At 40.2% G+C, this 20789-nt stretch overlaps 1 protein-coding gene across 4 annotated transcripts in view; it reads left to right on the top strand.

The window, feature by feature from the left end:
* naaladl2 (N-acetylated alpha-linked acidic dipeptidase like 2) overlaps positions 1–20789 on the top strand; it is a 499162-nt gene that overhangs the window by 400311 nt on the left and 78062 nt on the right. For all 4 annotated transcript variants that reach the window (XM_084067278.1, XM_084067279.1, XM_084067277.1 and 1 more), the window contains one exon: positions 7404–7493. In XM_084067278.1, coding sequence (XP_083923404.1) covers positions 7404–7493 — 90 coding nt within the window. The remainder of the gene's footprint in view (positions 1–7403; positions 7494–20789) is intronic.

Below are 20789 nucleotides of genomic sequence, written 5' to 3'. Positions count from 1 at the left end.
ATTCAGGGTCTCTCCCCTTAAAGAGAGTGGCGTAGTCACTTTGATTTATCCAAAAGTATTATTAGTGTCCATTTGCCATTTGGACACATTTGCGTTGCATTGTGGGGGAGCTACATGCAACTGCCATCTAGAGGATGAATAGGTATATAGGCCTATTGGCCTGCATTCAACATAAGAGAACCTATCAAACTAAACTAGGAGGAGGAATAAAGAACGTTCGACCGTTCCTCACCCCCGACGCACGCGAAAACCCGTCTACGGCCACTTTGTACGGAAGACTTCACCTTAAGAGTGAAGCACTCAGGTGTAAGGAGGAGACCCTCATCCACTCATCTGCACCTCATTGTTATTGTTGCCCTAAAAGTATCAATACTGCAATGTAGAAATACTCTGTTACAAGTAAAAGTCCGCAATCCAAAATGCATCAAAATGTACCTAAAGTACCAAAAGTAAAAGAACTCATTATGCAGAAAGTCCCATTACAAGTTTTCAAATGTATAAAGATCTTTTGAAAATAGCAGATCTACAAGCTCACAATGTGTCGCATCGCGACGCGTTGTGAGCTTGTAGATCGGCTATTTTCAAATGGCCGAAATGTATACACGGCTGAAGTGGCTAATATCTTTTGTAATAATAATCAAAATCTACAAAGTAACTAGTAACTAAAGTTTTCAAATAATTGTAGTGGAGTAAAAGCACTATACAGTATGTGCCTCTGAGATGCAGTGGAATAAAAGTATTGAACATTGGAAATACTCCAGTAAAGTAAAAAATACCTCAAAATTGTGCTTAAGTACAGGTAAATGTAACAGAACGCTGCTGACCTCAAATGACAGTTCAACACGTGGCCTCTTTAGGAGTCACCATAAAACTCACCCGCATAACATTTTCTCAGCAGAATGCAAGCTGAGAGGATTATTTTCGGGGAATTTCACAATGGGGGCGCACTGCACTCTGAAGCAGATGTTGCTCTCAATTATTCACACACTTGACAGAGCCAGCGCCTCAGAAAATGTCTGCTCTAAACTTTGGTGATGTGTGCCTTCTTGGAATAAATATGTGAATTATTAAGCCAAAACGTCTGCCCTTCCATCAATGTCAAGTCGGTTAGTTTTGGTTTTGGGACAGTTTTTCCATGGCTGCAGGACGTAATTGAAGTTTTTGTTGTTATGACCATATGTTTTCAGTTTTTATTAGATGTTGGTTCTGTTTTAATATCAAATACAGCATATTTTCTTATAGGAGAGTAGATGGCTTGAAAAGAAGCATTTTAAATACAGTAGTTTAGATCAGTGGTTCTCAAACTTTTTCGTGCCAAGGACCCCCAAATAGACACTTATTAGACCGCGGACCCCCATTTGAGAAGATAAGCCAAATATGACCCCCATATGAGAAGATTTTTACGGCTCTCTAGCATTGATTTCAACCATTTTAATTTCAAGGACCCCCAGCTTGACATGCATTAGGCTACAGACCCCCATTTAATGACATGTACGTCTCTGGGACCCCAATTCATATTGTAAAGTCAATGTTAATTTACTGTAACTCTGAGAGTGTACAAATGGAACCAAATGGACCCGTTAGGGTCCATTTGGTTCCATTTGTACACTCTTAGAGTTACAGACCCATAAGGGTCCATTTGGTCCCTGTCCATCATTTAGCTGGGGACCCCCTGGAACCCCCTCAAGTACCCCTGGGGGTCCTCGGACCCCACTTTGAGAACCACTGGTTTAGATACTGTAGATTGTATTTACAAAGTGTAGCCTAGTGGTTAACTTGTGGCCTTGCTTTTTGAAAGTTCTTACTGTATGCATTTTAGAACAACAGTTTATTTTGATCATCAACAGTATCATAAAACATTACGTACTGTAATCTAACACACATACTGTAACATTATGCCCTTGCAGCCATGTTTGAAACATGTATTTCCGCAATTGTTCAAACAGTTTTATTAGTGTGGTTCACAATGATGTGAGATGCGCAACGTTTAATATTTTGGACTATAACTCTTAACAGACATGGCCTCACCCCAGGTTGGGAAACATTGCTTTAAATGAATAATTATTATTTTTATTAAGTATGTAATAAGCAGGATAATGTACAGAGAGCAGTTATTGAGAATTCAACATCTTCATGGTGATTGTATATTTCTCAATAATGACTATCTTAAAGGGATAGTTCACCAAAAACAATATTTGTTTTCTATTGTTTAGTCACCCCATGGAGACTTGAATTCATGGATATTTCTTTTGTTTTTGAAACATTCCTAAGCCAATAATTTGATGACCGGCAGCGGTTCCGGTAGGAGACACAAAGAGTTTCCTTTGTGTCTCCTCCTGGAACTGCTGCCTATACCGTTCCGCTGGTCATCAAATTATTGGCTTAGGAATATGGAATGCAACATATGGAATGCAACAAAAATATATAAATATACATGAATTCAAGACTAGTCGATAGGGGGAAAAAAGTGTTGTTTTGGGTGAACTATCCCTTTAACTGTAACACTTGAAGACAGACTTGAGCCTGCAAAAGCATGACAACCAGCACAGTAAAGTTCAGGTAACAGAGTTTTTTACTGAACTCAGAATCAACAGACAGGCAAATAAGTCAGAAGCAGGTAAACCTGTCCACGAGGCAAACAATCCAACAAGGGTCGGGCATGTATAATCGAAAAGAACCCGGTAATCAGACGTCCACAAGGCAAACAATCCAACAAGCTGAGTGCAGGCAGGTAATCCAAGTTCATGGTTAAACAGACAGGGTCCAAATGGGCAGGTCAGGAGACAGAATTAGGCTGGAGACCTTGGTCGAACAGACAAGACAATCTCAGCGGTGGCAAATACAGGGAGATGGACTGCTATTTATACAGGGGAGTTAACCCGTTAAGACCGGGAACATTTTTAGATTCCTTTGGGCTATTCAAAAATAGCAGATACACAAGCTCATTGTTGCTAATTTTTTTTTTTTAGCAAATCTTTAAATTTATTTATAGAGCGAACATTTTAACTCAAATCTTTGCTTCTGGGGTTCTACTAATCTCTTCTACATCCTAACAGTTTTTTGAAAAAACGTATGTTGCTATAATCAGTGGTTCTCAAACTTTTTCATGTCAAGGACCCCCACAATGATATGTATTTGGCCACGGACCCCCATCTCAAAATATGTTGTTCCAGGGACCCCCCAGAAGCAAAGATTTGAGTTAAAAACGTTTGCTTTAAAGATATATATATATATATATATTCAAAGATTTGCACACATTTTCAGGATTTTTCTAAAATAGCCAAAGTATAACATAATGGTTAAAGTGGTTACACAGTTCCCGGTTTGAATGGGTTAATGAGGGAATGAGGTGAGCTGGCCGGGTCTGATTGGCAATGATCTGCAGCAGTGCACCATGGTGAGCTAATGAGGGGACGAGGTGAGCTGAGAGGCATGTGGGGATCGAGGGGTTGAATCTGGAAAAAGAGGAGAGTTACGGCCAATTTAAGCTTGGACTGAAAGTGATGTCAAAATGACACAAAAATGTGTCAAGGAGGAGCTGCGCCGGCGGTGTCCAGTACCTCTTGAAAAATGAAATGTTGCAGACGCTTCATAAAATGTTGCATAATACTCTGATGGGTAAGTAAGCTCCATTACCACAGAGATGTGTGATTCGGCCCGGACCGCGCGTGCAGCGGTCCCGTGCACCTAGACTCATGGCCTGACAGCCGCGCACCGCGGGTTCGAGTCCCATTCCCGACGGTCTTTGCTGCATGTCTCTTCCCATCCCTCTTCCCCTGTTTTCTGTCCATATCTACTGTAAAAAACTATGAATAAAGACAGAAAAAGACCCCAAAAATATCGAGAAAAAAAAGATGTGTGATTTGACATTCACTTCCTTGTTTACATTTTGTGAGAGAAAATGTCAGTATGAATGCTCAAAACGTTGTGAGACACGTAGTGCGACACGTTCGACATTTCGACATTCAAAAACCTGCTTTCATTCTTGATGTTTGAAGAACATCAATTCTTGGTCTAAATGTATTGAAATGCACGGTTTCTTTGTCAAGCCTGGTGTCTTATTTATAATTGTACAGTTGTTAGGTTTTTATATTGTATTGGTTTGTACTGTTTGGGAAAACTCTTTTGTATACATTTCTGCATTTGAGATAATATACGGCTATTAAGCTCCCGGTCGCCATTTTGGACGCCATCTTGAAATGTACGCCTTTCCGGAAGGCATATTTTCCAAGATGTTTGTGTATGGTCTTAAGCATGCCCAGACAAACCACAATCAATTGAAAAATATTTTATCTTCAATTCTTTTCAATTGAGATATAGCCATTTTAAGCTGCTGGCTCCTTTTATAGATGTTTTTTGGGTGAGAAAAATACTTCACAGGGGCATTATTGATCAAACATTTATATTTCTGACCAAGTTTGGATGTGTGAACTGCAACTTTAAAGACCAGCTGTGATTTTCTTATGGCCATATGACTGATTTCCTATTGAAACGGGCTGGGTGTGCTTCTCAGCTAATCACAGCAGTGGTGGTGGGTTGTTTACTGACTGAATCAGTCGGTGCTATAGATATATAAACGTAGATACCTCATTGGCCACTGCAGTTCATTGGAGCGACATGTCTCCGCGGCCGCCATGTTGGGAAAGCTATAGACGGGTTTCCTGTTAGTAAACATGAGAGGAATATGACCGCGCAGAGGAGGGGGAAGCCTATGGGTGCGTTTGGAAATTACGCACCGGAGCACACTCGCCCATTAGTTTGTATTGGCCAGTGCGCTCACTGCCGCTCAGGACTGTATTTTCGAACGCGCCTTTCACCCGGGCATGCGCAGATTGCGCATTCTGCTCTGTGATGACGTCGCGAGGAAATCCGTCTATATCCGAGCCTTCTAATGCATTTATGTCCGTTGAAGCAGGCAGTCTCTCCACTATTAAAATCATCATAACTCCCTGAACGTTCAACCAATTTTCAAGCGGTTAAGTTTGTGCCAGACATGGAGTTATGGATCCAGTTTCAGCTGAAATGCATATTTTCATACCAAAATAACAGCAATAGTCACTCACTGAAACAGACAATATACATGAAATATGCTGGCCACATGGCAGAATTGCCTTTTCTGTCTGTATCCAACATACTCATCAATCATGCTATTAAAGTCAGAGCACAGCGGGGCCTATCTATGGATGTTTTTTAGTCCAAACATTAAATAAGAAATACCACAATGAAATAAATACAATTGACAATGGAATAGATATTTATTATTATATTTTTGGACCAAAAAACTTCCATTGCTATGAACTTGAAAAACAATTTTGAAATTGTTTTTTAAAAAAAAAGAAATAATTGACCATCATTGAGGGTTTTTTTTGTTCGTTTTTTTTTTTTTTTTACAAAAAAACACAAATACTTTGAAATTGGTTTGAGATACTGACAGTCTGTGTTCCATAATTTAATGGTACTGAAACACGTAAGTGTTACATGGCTTGAAAGTAAAATAACAAAAATCCCTGGACGATAACTGTTTTGCACAACTTTTGCTGTGTTGCCACGCTGTAATTTATAGTTTGGCGATGTGGTGAAGCCTCAATTTGTAAAATTGAGACACAACTTATAACAATAAGATAAAATGATTTCTGTCGATACTATATTGGGTATCCTCTATGTGCTCCCCGAGCGCACAAACACATCTTCGTTATGAACCAATCTCAATACCAAGTACACAAACAAACCTTGTCTCTTCTTCCAGTGAAGTTCTGGCGAGTTCCGAAGCTGCCTCTCATGAACTCCGCCTTCCCAATATGGCGCCCGTAGAGCCATTCGGCCCAGAATCAGACACTGCGTCTAATCACGCATCACATTTTACTTTGACAAGAAGTAATTGGACTTTTAGAACCTTTTGATATAACCACGGATATGCTCTTAAAGTGTGAAATACACATTTTTCATTTCAGCTGATCTTTAAGGCCAAACAGTTTGCTCACGGAAATGATACTTTCCCAGCATGTACATTATCAGCACTATTTTCCTCTTGCATAATAGATTTCTGTGTGTTTTTTTGTTTACTATACATTTTTTTATCTTATTTTACTGTATAGTTTAATGGTGCATTTCTTATTATGGTTTTCTTTGTTAAGAACAAGAAGCACGTAATAAATCACAAAATAATATAAATAATGTTCACTGGTGCAGTAGATGTTTATAGTAAGCTATTAGTTAGTTAGTGTAGTGTGGTCTAGGACCTACATTTAGTACAACAATAAACTGCAATAAAGTGCAGTCCTTTGCCTGTGGGGCTACCTCATAATCACTTTATCATTCTACCAAACACTAATCTACCCAGAAATGTGTTATTGGTTGGGGCTTCTAAAGAGTTGTCCTAGGAGCAACCTCTCTCAATTATAAATGGTTATGTTCATCTGATTAATTATTAAGACTTGGGATAACCAATGATATAGAGGGGTGTGAGGGGGGGAGACAAAAATGTTTCTTTCAATTACTATATATGTAATGAAATAATAAATGACAATGTGATGATAAAAAATCTTTTTAAAAAAAACACATGGGACTAGACTTGAGACTTTGCCAAAAGACTTAAAAATAGCTCTGGAAAATAGGAGACAAATCTGAAACAGTTCCCTACTGGATACTAACTGCTATGTGCAAATTAATGTTACAATGTGTGTGCGTGTCCGTGTGCGTGTGCATGTGTGAGCGGGTGGGCGTGTGCAAATTTTACGAGAAGGTTTACTGTAGGTTCATTTCAGTAGTCTGATGGATCACTATACAATAGGCTACCGTTACTTTACTGTCAGAGAAGAGAAGAGAGGGAGAGGGTGAGGTGAACTGATGATAGAAGAGTTATCTTAGCCATTAAATGAAATGAAAGAAGTGAGAGGAGAAAGAAGGGGTTTAAGGGGACAGCGCTATGTCGCACCGCCGATCCGACTGATATGCCCATACTGTAGATATAAAGTGTCTAATCTTATAGCGGCTCATGTTAGTGATAACAGTAAACAAGTAATAATAGTTGCCACTGACATAATCCAGACTCCACACGACTCTTAGTCATTGAACTAATACATTAAAACAAATCAAAACAGGTTGCATCACACAAACATTCTTTCAAAGAGTTAATTGTCAATACGTATTTTCCCCGACCAACTACTGCTGTAGGTGTAACAGTTGTGGATCTTGGCCCCTTGGGTCGAAACATTATCTAATAAAGCTCACCTTTTTTTTTTAAACTGTTTACCAAAACATATTACATATTGTTTGGTCCTAATACTTTCATTTCACATTATTTGAATTTCCAGCATTTCAAAATATCTGTTACCCTATTGTATATTGTAGTTAGGCTTTGAAATCTAACAGGATAGTCTTCTCTTCCTCGTTCTTTCCCCCAGACCACCAGCTTCCTGTCTGAGGCCGACTTTCCTGCCGAGTCCCCAGAAACAGTTGACCCACTCTTCAAGTTCCACGAGACCATTGCCAAGGTACGACCACATTCCCCCAAGAACATCTTTCTATGGAACATAATATACCTTTACTGCACTCCAACATTCTGGGTGTCACTTTAAAGTCATACTGTGTAACATTCATGTTACATGTCAAGTAAAATGACCTGACGATTCATTGTCGGATCATTTACGACCTGCCATTGAATCGTTACTACAACGCGTTTGCCATTGTTTACCGTTTTTTCAGCAAGGCTATTATTTGTGCTAATAACACAGATGACACGATTTGTTTCATCATAGCAAATGGTTGATCGGTTTGAATGTTGCAAGCGTAAATAAACGCTCAGTGCGAGCACTCGGGACATGATATCCAAAACGCTATTCCGCTTTCTGCCGACACGGCCCTTAAATTGTATAGTATTTTGAACCAATCAGTAGGTCCCATCCCTTCAGGCAATGGGATACTGGAATCTCAATCAATGCAGCCGCGTGCGGCAGTGCTAGCGTTTGTTTACAAGGGAGAGAGAGACGGCCAGCTAAGCATGTTTGCTACTACCTGGCTTATTACGAACATATAATGTTTTCAGATACATATTTCAGTGTGCAGAATGAGTTTAAAATGAATAATAAACCGTCTGGATGTCATCTTGAATAAGATTCAAAACGGCGTAGCTCTGTAATTAAAATCAGGTGTGTTTGAAGAACATGCAGCTATGGGAATCACACAGGTGAACGAAATCAAGATTAATTTATATTCATGAAAGTGTATCTATGTCATCACGCAGCACGTTTTTGTTCACAGGAAGTAATTAAGTTTGGCTTTTTATGGACTTTTGATGTAAAAATACACAATTGTTTTGGCATCTATTGTTAGGTATGCCCATATGATAACCACGGATATGCTCTAAAAGTCTGAAAAACATATTGTTCGTTTCACCATACTTTTAATAATTCGTTTTTTTTTAGTATCATATGACCAGTTTTTCTTGAATAGTGCCTCTGTGGAATAGTTGCATTTTTAGCTCACAATATTGCACTTCGTTACCGTCGCCCTTGCGTCATTTGTTCTTGCAAAAACTACTGTATACCTTTCTTTCATCTTTCTTCACCAGTGTCTGTAGATCTATCGTCACAGGTCATGAGCAGCTCACAGCAGTGTGTAAGCAGCTCACTGTGCTTACACACACACTACAGTACGACTACCACCACCTGATTTCTGTCGCAACCACCAAACTAACTAGACATCTCTCTTAAAGTACCCGTCAGTGTGCAAAGAACAATGTCACAACTGACAAATAGAACCTGCTTACCATATTGCCAGTGATGAATTGCCTTCATAGTTCACAAAGTACACAATGCACACGGCTGAAGCTCTGGTGACAGTTTATGCTGGCCCACCTTCTATTAACCAATTAAGACCGGAAATGCATCTGTGTAAACATTTTTTTGAGCTAAAAAGCATTATTTTACACTTTGGCTATTCAAAAATAACAGATATACAAGCTTGTATGAGCTTGTAGATCTGCTATTTTAGAAAAATCGTGAAAATGTGTGCAAATCTTGAATATATATCTTATTTTAAAGCAAACATTGTAACTCAAATCTTTGCTTCTGGTGATCCCTGGAACAGCATATTTTGAGATGGGGGTCGGTGGCCAAATACATATCATTTTGGGGGTCCTTGACATGAAAATGTTTGAGCACCACTGATATAGAAAGAAAACTGATATTTTCAGAAAACTGTTGGGATTTAGAAGACATTTGTAGAATCGGCTTCAGGTCTTAATTGGTTAAGACACTTCATGATGCCATTTTTTCCTTAATTCAGCAGTTATCTGTATCAAAAAAACAGCCGCTTAACCAGGACATTAGCTCAGCAGGAGAACTGCCACAACTCAGTGGTACTGTTATTAAGTGTACGACGCCAGCATTTTTTTTTCTTTTTTCGAAAGACTGAACACCCTCTCCAAAAAAGCTCTTCATTAAAGCAGTACTGTAAGTTGAGTGGAGGAGAGGACAGAGATGCAGTGTAATTAGGGGTGAGCAGGATGTGTGGGAGGCTTATGGAAGAAGCTTTTTCTTCTCACTAACTGGTTGCAATCTACAGTATGTAGGCCTACTGTATTTAGGTGTGTGTGTGTGTGTGTGTGTGTGTGTGTGTGTGTGTGTGTGTGTGTGTGTGTGTGTGTGTGTGTGTGTGTGTGTGTGTGTGTGTGTGTGTGTGTGTGTGTGTGCGCACGCAATTGATTGATTGACTTTATTTGGTGATAAAAGAAATGCCACTTCCAAGCACATACACAAGGTAATAAATACACAAGAAAAGGCTTATTTCCATGAATTAACCAGGAGAGAGAGAGAGTGGGTGGGTGGGTGGGGGGTGTGGATGCAGGTGAATAGGTTGTCAGTTACTGTTTGGTATAAAGTATTTGGTATGAACAGTTATTCAGCAGTTTGTGTTTACATGTGCATTCTTGCATGATTGCAGGAATATGCATCTGCATGGTGAGTCTTGGGCGGCTTCTCTGTGCATTTGACAAGGCTCTCAGACAGTTACCTACTGTATATGAATGAATTAGCAGTGACGTTTGTAACTGGCTTGAATCCCCTACACTGCTCAAAATAATTAAGGGAACACTTTGATCCCTTAATTCTTTTGAGCAGTTTTTGTTAGCAGTATGTACACAGTTCATGAAAACTCACAATAATTAAGGGATCAAAGTGTTCCCTATATTTCTTTGAGCACTATATAATAGCCCACATCTTAATATTTCAATTGAAAACAAGTCTTATTGTAGTGGGAAAATTGCTGTCTTGCATCTTTTGATTATTGGGCTACAGTGATATATATATATATATTGAACAATGCCTACACATCACCAATGATGTGCTGACATGAGCTTTCTGTGCTAACATTGAAAACATTGCCTACAGGGGAAAAAAATAAAAAGAATGTAAACTGTACAACGTGGAAGTACTGTATGGCCTGCTGTACATTCAAGGTGTTGAAAGCAGCTTAGGTCCTAGCCAGGCCACTGAGCAATATTTGTTCCACGTGTGGACCCAGTTGGAGTATACTGGTGTGCTGTGAGAGCCGTCACAATGCTGACTTGCACTGCATGGCTCAGGCCACGGTAGTGTTGATTTTGACAGCAAATTTTGATTTAGTTTTAGTCATATTCTTTGGAATAAAATTCCATTTAGTTTTTGTCATATTTTACACACCCTAGCGCAACCGAACATAACATGAGTTGTCTTTTAGTCCTACTGTATCTCTTCTCCACTAGTCCCTCCCTAACATTTTAGTCTAGTTTTTATTTGTTGACAAAATTGTCCGTATATTTAGTCTTAGTTTTAGTCATTGTAGCTTAGTTTCTATTTAGTTTTTATTTAGTTTCCGGCAGTGAAAAAAGGTAGTCGACCAACATTTTTCGTCATAGTTTTAGTCGACGAAATCAACACTGGGCCACGGGTTCTAACTGTAGAGATTTTAATAGATTTCAGTACAAATAATCAGATTCAGATCAGATTACCTCAGACATGAATGAATCTCTTCCAAATGAAATCCATGTGTGTAGTCAGGGGTTCTCCTTCCATTCCGACATCTCGCCACTCCGACTAGTGGCTTCCGCGTGCGGTTAGGGTTAGGGTTAGGGTTAGGTATAGGGTTCGTTAACGTCGGAAAGGCGACATGTCGGAAAGGCGAAATGCACCCGTGTAGTCAGTGCTTATTCGAGAGAGATGAGCTGGTCTGCCATTTCATATCCCAGCATGGGTTATTTTTAGGTAGTTTAAAGCAGGCAAAGGCATTGTACTCTGAGCATGTGTGTGTGTTGTTTGTAGATTAGAGGATTGTGGGACACGCTCATGCCAGTGGGTGGGTGGGCGAGTGCGTGCATGCACACGTTTGTGCGTTCCCGACAGGGATGTCTGGTGCAGGGGTCATCGCCATGCTGGCTTGTGGTGGACATTTTTGACAAAATTCTATCTTTGCCATGGACATAAAAAATAGTGGAAAATGATATAAACACACAAACCTTTACAACTCAGAGAGTGCACAAATGGAACCAAATGGACCCTATGGGTCCATTTGGTTCCATTTGTGCACACTCTGAGTTATGGGGGTCCTTGAAAATAAAAAAAGTTAGAGAACCACTGTACCAGTGGACTCCTAATGTGTCACACATAGTGTCATAGTAGTGATATGCATATTCTGAGGGAAAACCTAGAGACTGAGACATTCAGTAATTGAGTCTTATGATCAAAACAATTGTGAAAACAGAAAATCTAATATTTGCCACAAGACAAGACCAAGTCTAGCCACGGACACATGTGTCCGTGTACGAACACATTGATGACCCCAGCTCTGGTGGTATTCATTGGGGCAGAGGGGGGCATAAATCCCCTGTCAGTTATATCCTTATTAGAAAATGGATTGAACCAGAAGCACAGTCATTCAGCTATGTTTCAACAGTCCATTGTGGCTATAGGAGACTTTAGTTTATAGTCCTTTTTATTTCTTTCCATTTCAGTTTAGTTTCATGAGTTGCTGGCCATTTTCTTTCTAGATTTTGAACACCCACTTCTATTTAGTTTTAGTATTATTAGTTGTATTGTCCCATCCCTGCCTTGAAGCAACAACAGTTACTGATATTCTGTGACCATGCAAAACATTCAAAACGAGTGTTTCATCACATCATTAGTTTCCAGGCGTATAAGAGCGTTGTAAAATCTCCCACCATTTTTGCTGTTTCAAGAAGAGGGTAAAGAATAGAGAAGGAAAACAAATAACAATGATATTATGCATGAGGTGCATTGTTAAAATAGCAATACAATAAAGGCAGAAATGTTTCTAGTGCAAGTAGAGAAACATTTGCAGACGATATACTGTAATAGCAGCAGATTGCAGATACTGGTGAGAAATCACTTAGCAGCATGCAGATATCAGACATGTGAGTGTGTACATAAGTGTGTGTTCTCAAAGTGGGGTCCGGGGACCCCCAGGGGTCCTTGAGGGAGTTCCAGGGGGTACCCAGCTAAATGATGGATAGTTAGTAACCAAATGGACCTTTGTGTGTCTGTAACTTTGAGAGTGTACAAATGGAACCAAATGGACCCTAACGGGTCCATTTGGTTCCATTTGTACACTCTCAAAGTTAAATAAACATTGATTTTACAATATGAATTGGGTTCCCAGAGATAGAAATGCCTTTTAATGGGGGTCCGTATGGCCTAATGCATGTCAAACTGGGGCTCCTTGAAATTAAAATGGTTGAGAATCACTGCTAGAGCCGTAAAAACAACATACAGTATTATGTTGTTGCTGTCCGGCATAAACCAGCTAACTCCATTCTGACGCTTTTGCATTTTGGCCATTGAACACCAATGACCAGTGTGTTGGTAAAAAAAATATTGAACCAATGAAAAGCATTAAAAAGCGCTTCTGACAAAACCAGACAACTCCATTGGATCCTCAAATTTTCTGCTAAATCAGCTAACTCCACCGGATTTAGCTGATTTTGCTGACTCCAGGCTCCTCCCCCTTTTGACCTCCAACCGCATTGTGAGCTTGGAGGTCCATTCAGCTGTTCTTATCAATGATGAACAAAACCTCCTAACTCCACTTTTTTTCATTTCCTGAAAAATGAACATTATGGAGTTAGCTGGTTCCTGCCGGACAGCAGAGATATATCACTTGCTTGGCCGTGGCCTGGCCGGGACGTGAACAGATTGTGAGTGTCCTTGATGATCCAAACGCAGCCTCGGCTAAACGCACCGCTTCTCGTAAAATGTGGGGGTCCTTGACATGAAAAAGTTTGAGAACCACTGCTCTATTCCTTTTTTTTTTTTGGTCAGTATAGTTCAGGTGTGAAACACGATGCAGGGCCTCAGATGAGCAGGGGATTTGCTTAATCATTAGGCTTGATGGATGAGGGCTCGTTCAGGGCCCGGGCCGGAGACACACACAGGGGGGAAGGACGGTGGTGAGTGAATACAGGAGCATAGGGGCTAAATACAGGGAGATGAAGGGTGAGGAGGCAGAGAGAGAGAGAGAGAGAGAGGAGGAAAGTTAACCCGTTCAATCCGGGGGAACGCATCTGTGTCATTTCTTTGGCTATTTTGAGATTGCTCTGCTATTAAAACATTTTTTTTAAATGTAATCTTTGAATATATAGAATATACATTTTAACTCAAATCTATGCTTCTGGGGGGTCCCTGGGATAATATATTTTGAGATGGGGGTCCGCGGCCAAATTCATTTCATTTTGGGAGAACATAACATACGTTTTTTTCAAAAAACTGTTAGGATTTAGAGGATATTTTTAGAATCCTCAGAAGCAAAGATTTGAGTTAAAAACATTATATTCAGAGATTCCTACACAATTTCACGATTAAAATAAATAAATAGCAGATCTACAAGCTCATAGCACGGCACTCTGTGCCACGCTATGAGCTTGTAGATCTGCTATTTTTGAATAGCCAAAGTATAAGATCATGGTTAAAGTGGTTAAAATCTATAAGAATGACAGATGCGTTCGTCGGTCTTAATGGGTTAAACTAGCAAGAAAGACAGAAGTACAGTAAGTGGCATTGAGTGGGTAGAGATACCAAGTGTGAAAGTGGGAGAGGGGGCGGAAAGAGTGGAAGATAGAGGGCCCGAAAGAGAGAGAGAGTTGTGAAAAAGAAAAGAGGGGGAGGGAAAGGAGGAGGGGGCGTAGTGGGAGAGACACAGTGGTACAATTTTGAGGAATTTGTACATTGCTTGAGCATTTCCAATTTCAAATACTTTTACTTCTACTCCACTACATCTCAGAGGCAAATATTGTATTTTTACTCCACTACAATGATTTGAACACTTTAGTTACTAGTTACTGTTCAGAAATAAATGATTACATTATAAAACAGACATTAACCACTTTAGCCCTATTTTATACCAAGGCTATTTGAAAATAGACGATCTACAAGCTCACAACGTGTCGAATCGCGACGCGTTGTTAGCCTGTAGACCTGCTATTTTCAAATATCTTAGTAGCCTACTTTTACTTTTGGTACTTTAAGTACATTTTGATGCCAATACTTTTGTACTTTTCCTCAAGTACATTTTGAATTCTGGACTTTTACTTGTAACAGAGTATTTTTTTATTGCAGTATTGGTACTTTTACTTAAGTAAAGAATTTGAGTACTTTTCCCACCACTGTGGGAGAGACACATGTATAGGATGGGCGAAGAAGAGAGAGAGATGGAAAGAGGGATGAACGGAGAGACATAGCCAGCCGCAAAAGGTTCGAGGGCCGTAGAGAAAGAGAGATATGACAAGGAAAGGAGGAGAAGAAGGGAAAAGGCGGGGGAGGGGGGCGAGGAGACATTTACAGGATGGTGAGAGAGAGATGGAGAGAGGGATGAACGGAGAGAGACGGGCGGAGAGCCGCAGAGGTGGATCCGTCTTACAAATTACTCTCTGCTCCATTACAAAAGGCTGTCAACTCGGACGGCTCTGTCAGCACTCATCCACGCACATGCCCGTCTCACACGCCTAACGCGCACACACACACACACACACACACACACACACACACGCACACGCGCCATACCTCCTGTTACCAAGTGATGAAGGAGCTTGTCGTCGTGGCGATGCAGACCGCCGCGGTGGTAACGTCAAGTGACTAGCTGTCAGCTGGTCGTGTTATGTATTAGAGCTGCTGTAAACTGGCCCATTAGCACTGACTGACTGACTTGCTGGTTGGCTGGGCAGACATACATACATACAGAGAGACTCTTCATCTATCTCTACAGCTCCCTGCAGGGCTTATGGCACCACCGGCATTCCTCACTTTCAAAAGAGGACGTTTGACAGGCTTTCACCATGTACTGTAAAAGGGGTGGGGCCTTGTTACCCATCACACGCGTGGAACAACGATGGCTCCCCCGTTGGCTGTGCCCCGCCTCTTCACACCCATTGGTTGTTGTTTCTTGGTTGGACAAAAATCCTTTCTCTCTATCCACTACCATTGAAATAACAGTTGGTTCGTGTTGATATACAGTGTGTTCAATTCTTATTTTAAACTTGGTCGCAGTAAAAAGGAACATCTCAGGTGCAATTAGTGACTGGGCATAAATTATGTTTTAATTTTTTGAAGCAAATTGTTTAGGCGGAACCAGGGTACAACCAGGGTAGAACCAGGGTAGAACCAGGGTAGAAAGAGCCCGCTGGTTAGTCAGTCAGGGACCAATCAGAAGGCTGACAATGGGTCAATTGTTTCCGTTTGGTATTTTACTATTTACATTTTATTTTTAATGACCTCTCTCATTGTTATATATTATATATTCATCATATAAATGTTATACGTATGATGGAAGTGCATAACATTTTTCCACACAAAACAGTACTCTATTAAAAGTACCTTCATGTACTTTTCTGCCCATGTCAGAAAAGTAGAGTTAGTGATTAGTTTATTTTCAAATATTTGTCTTACTTCACAATTCCTTCGAGAAAGAAGTACATTTGTTTGTTGAGAAACTCATCCTGGTCCAGCCCAAGCCTCCCTGGACCAGTCCAATTGGAAAACATTAGTTCATGCATAAATGTTCAGTTCCACATGGGTCCTATTAAATAAATATAAAGTGTATATACTGTGTGTGTGTGTGTGTGTGTGTGTGTGTGTGTGTGTGTGTGTGTGTGTGTGTGTGTGTGTGTGTGTGTGTGTGTGTGTGTGTGTGTGTGTGTGTGTGTGTGTGTGTGTGTGTGTGCGTGCACTATTCCAATAGGTGGAATATTTTAATAGGACCCATGTGGAACTGGACATTTATGCACAAACTAATGTTTTCCAATTCATATGACTGGTCCAGGGAGGCTTGGGCTGGACCAGGATGAGTTAACGCAATTAATTGTGTCTTTGGCTTTGAAATAATACTGAATACGTTTTTTTTTATATTTAACAAACAATTGGCCACTTCAAGCTTTAATTGGGTTTTTGTATTTCAAGTTGGACTCGACTCACGTTTTTCGGTCAAGCACTTCTCCCAGCCCATCTGCTTGCCCACGGGCCTATGATACAGCCTCCTGTTCACTCCTCTTTAAGTCTTAACAAGCCACAGAGCTATTTTCAGGTTTAAACCGGTAGAAAGTCAGAAGCTGAAAGACCATTGATCCACTAAGATCTGCTTTTTTTAAATCATGGACATTTTCTGCAAATCTTTGAATATATATTATTTTTAATGCGAAAATGTTTAACTCCGATCTGTGCTTTTGGGGGTCCTTGGAACAACATATTTTGAGATGGGGGTCCGTGGCCATGATCATTTTGGGGTCCTTGACACGAAAAAGTTGGAGCACTACTGATATAGCAACATACCGTTTCGATTTAGAAAAAGGTTTTTAGATATGTGGACCCCTATCTCAAAATATTTTGTTCCAGGGACAAGCAAGCAAATAGAAAAAAATATTTGAGTTCCAAATGTTCGCTTAAAAAATATATATATAAATAAAATAATAAAAATATATATATTCAAAGATTTACACACGTTTTCAGTTTTTTTAAAAGATAGCAGATCTACAAGCTCGTAGCGCGGCACTCGGTGCTATTTCTGAATAGCCAAAGAAATCTTAAAATGACACAGATGCATTCCCGGATTTAATGTGTTATTAATGCACTCATAATAGATGGTAAAACTTCTCGCAATGTTTGCTGATACATGGGGATTGGAGGAACCTCTGTATGTTGTATACTGTATACTTGGGGGACAATAACGTGACGTCCAAATCTGACGTCTTAAAACAAATCACCCTAGTGTTTATGACACCCTGCATCTGGACCACCCCCCAGCCACCCAACATCAGCAACAACGACATGTCCCTATGAGAACTCCTAAAAAGGCGTATAGACACGGTGCAGACTGCTGTACAGCATCTGGAGCCACTGCTCTGGCCATCCGAGCCCAGCTGCCCCAACACCTGGCAGGCAGCCCTCACCACCCTACCAGAAGATAACACCAGACAGCCCTCACCACCCTACCAGAAGATAACACCAGACAGACAGGAGGGACAATACAGAGGTGTTTCTGACTCTGGAGGCCTTCAGGTTGTTAACCCATTCAGACCGGAAACGCATCTCTTGTCATTTTTATGTATTTCTTTGGGCTATTTAAAAATAGCAGATATACAAGCTCATAGCACGGCACCGAGTGCCGTGCTATGAGCTTGTAGATCTGATATTTTTTGAAAAATTGTGAAAATGTGTGCAAATCTTTGAATATATATTTTGAAAGCAAACATTTTTAACTCAAATCTTTGCTTCTGGGGATTATACAAATGTCTTCTAAATCCTAACAGTTTTTTTTTTTTTTTTAAGATTATGTTGCTATAATCAGTGGTTCTCAAACTTTTTTCATGTCAAGGACCCCAAAAAATATATGTATTTGAGCACGGACCCCCCATCTCAAAATATGTTGTTCCAGGGATCCCCAGAAGCAAAGATTTGAGTTAAAAGTGTATATATATATATATTCAAAGATTATGAAAAATGTTCACGGTGTCAAAAAAAAGCAGATCTACCAGCTCTATGAGCTTGTATATCTGCTATTTTTTAATAGCCAAAGAAATTACACAGATGTGTTTCTGGATAGAATGGGTTAATGTGTATGTCGCTTCCTAGGGAGGGAACGGTTTGTCGATTATTGGCAGCCTGGCAAACATCCTCCTACACAGCATCTACTGTACTGACAACTAAAGTAGATCATCCTTGTCGTGGGGGGGGGGGGGGGGGGGGAGTAAACGCTGATGCAACACTTTTTTTTAACCCATTCAATCCGGGAACGCATCTGTGTCACTTTAGATTTCTTTGGCTAGGGGGGCGCCCCAGGCTGACCAGGGGGAGGCAGTATAGAGAACAGCATTACTGCATGTTTTTGTGAGGGTACCTACCTTAGGTACCCAGATCTCTCTTTTAAAAGAGAGTTTTTGTCTCAATGGGACTTCCTGGTCAAATTAAGGTGAAATAATAAATCAATCAGTCAAATCATCTTACTCAGGAGAAGCTTCCTTTTGAGTTGACGATGGCACATTGGCCCTAGTTTAAGGGTAGTAATAAACTGGCACATTCAGCCCTATAACTAACCAGCACAGTGTTTCTACATGCAGTGCCATGCGGAGTGATAACAAACTCTTCTGTCAGCGCTGAGATTTCAAAGCACCGCGAGCTGAATCCATCGTCATGCATGTTCACGATGTGGGTGTGTCAGCGACATTCCACTGAAAATGTGTAAGTTTGATTAATGAAAGCCATATCTAACCCGGTTAGAACCATGTCAGTGGGATAGGGTGCACGGAACGATAAGGAAAATGGCTAAATAAAATGCAATTGTGCTAAACATTAACATCACTGCCCTCAAGCTAGAGCTCATTGTGTTGTAACTTTGACCAAGCTCTCTCTTAGTTTTAGTCATAGTCTTTTGAATAAAATTCCATTTACTGTAGTTTTAGTCATATTTTAGTCATCTGAAATGTTTTAGTTTTTGTCTAGTTTTAGTCGACTAAATATCATGAGATTATAGTCGACTAAATCTACAGTTGATTTAGTCGACTAAAATGTATTTTGGCGGTGCCTTGATGGCGTCGCAATGGCTGATTTTACACTTGGTTGCATGCTGAAAAAGCCGATCTACAAGCTCGCAAGCTGTGAGCTTGTAGATCGGCTATTTTCAGCAACACCGGAGCGCAACCAAACATAAAATGACTTGTCTTTTAGTTCTACTGGATTTCTTCTCCACTAGTCCCTTCCTAACATGTTATTCTAGTTTTTGTTTGTTGACAAAATTGTCAATATTATTTAGTCTTAGTTTTAGTCACCATGGCTTAGTTTTTATTTCGTTTTTATAAATTTTCGCACTATAAGCCGCACCTGAATATAAGCCGCAGCAGCTAAATTGAATGATTTGTACATATATAAGCCGCACTGGACTATAAGCCGCGGGTGTAAAATCCCTAGATTTAGGAGGTCCCCTAGTGGCCGTTAGCTATAAAAATCCATAGATAAGCCGCACCGTTATAAGCCGCAGGGTCGAAAAATGGGAAAAAAGTCGCGGCTTATAGTCCGAAATTTGCGGTAGTTTTCGTCTGTGAAAAAAAGGTATTCGATGAACATTTTTCGTCGACGAAATCAACACTGCAAACCACACAGATTGACACATGGCTTTCTCCAGGTAGCTCGTCATAATATGACGTCTGAATGGGCCATTTATGTTGGGTGTTTGTGCCAAAGGTGTGTAAGGTGATGTGCGACCTGCCACCAAACTAAATCAGCCAATCCCTCAGTTCACCCGAAAGGCACCTGTATCTTGTTGAGCCATTACACCACACAGTGCACAGGGACACAACTTTGTGTTCCTTTTTGATTGACTAGGAGTCCTGCAGGCAGTAGCCTTGCAGCAGAAAAAGTGTCTTTTATCTTGTGTATACTGAGGGGACTTCACAAACATCATTTCAAGAATGCTGTCTACCATCTAGTGAGCAGTTACTCTTGTGCATTATTTTTGCAGAGCCAGTCATATACAGTAGTACATTACAGGACAGGCAGTGACTCCACAAAGTAAAATCCTGTGTTAATTTAAATTAGAGGGGTATTTCAATTGAAAATCTCAGCCTTTAGTGTGCACCAAGCACAGTTTTAAAGTAGTTTGATTCAATATTTAGACATTTGATATTCATTTGATCAGACACGCCCCTTCCCACAGTATACAAACCAATTCAGTTTCAAACTCCACATTAACTACATGTTAGACTCTAGTATATATTTCATCCATGGATTTCATGCATTTCATGGACTTGCATGCAACATTACATTTCAGAAAATATTTACTTATTTACAAAAAAAGTCTGGGTTGCACACAAAAGTAGATATGAAAATGGCCCCAGAAAAAAAAATACCCCTTTAATCGTTTCGGAGTAGGTCCATTTTTGCACTCACAGAGATAAATCGGCTTCTTGGACTCTTAGGGTCAATTCGGGTCCATTTTTATTTTTACACTCTTTTTTAGAGTAGATTAACGCTGAGGATTTTACTGTGCAAGACTGTCTCCACTGGGGTTTCTTCCTTTGAGTTGTTATATAAGCAAAACACCCACGTTTCCATTAAGCATGATTAAGGAAAGATGAGGGGGAGTACCGGTAGTAATAACAATGAAGTTCAGCAGAGATCTCGGACCTGTGTGTGTGTGTGTGTGTGTGTGTGTGTGTGTGTGTGTGTGTGTGTGTGTGTGTGTGTGTGTGTGTGTGTGTGTGTGTGTGTGTGTGTGTGTTTTCCACATGCAATTATACTCCCACAGACCTGCTGAAAATT

Source organism: Gymnoscopelus microlampas (genome assembly GCF_963454915.1).
Source record: "Gymnoscopelus microlampas genome assembly, chromosome: 9".
NCBI lineage: Eukaryota > Metazoa > Chordata > Actinopteri > Myctophiformes > Myctophidae > Gymnoscopelus > Gymnoscopelus microlampas.
This window is presented reverse-complemented; position numbering and strand designations above follow the sequence as displayed.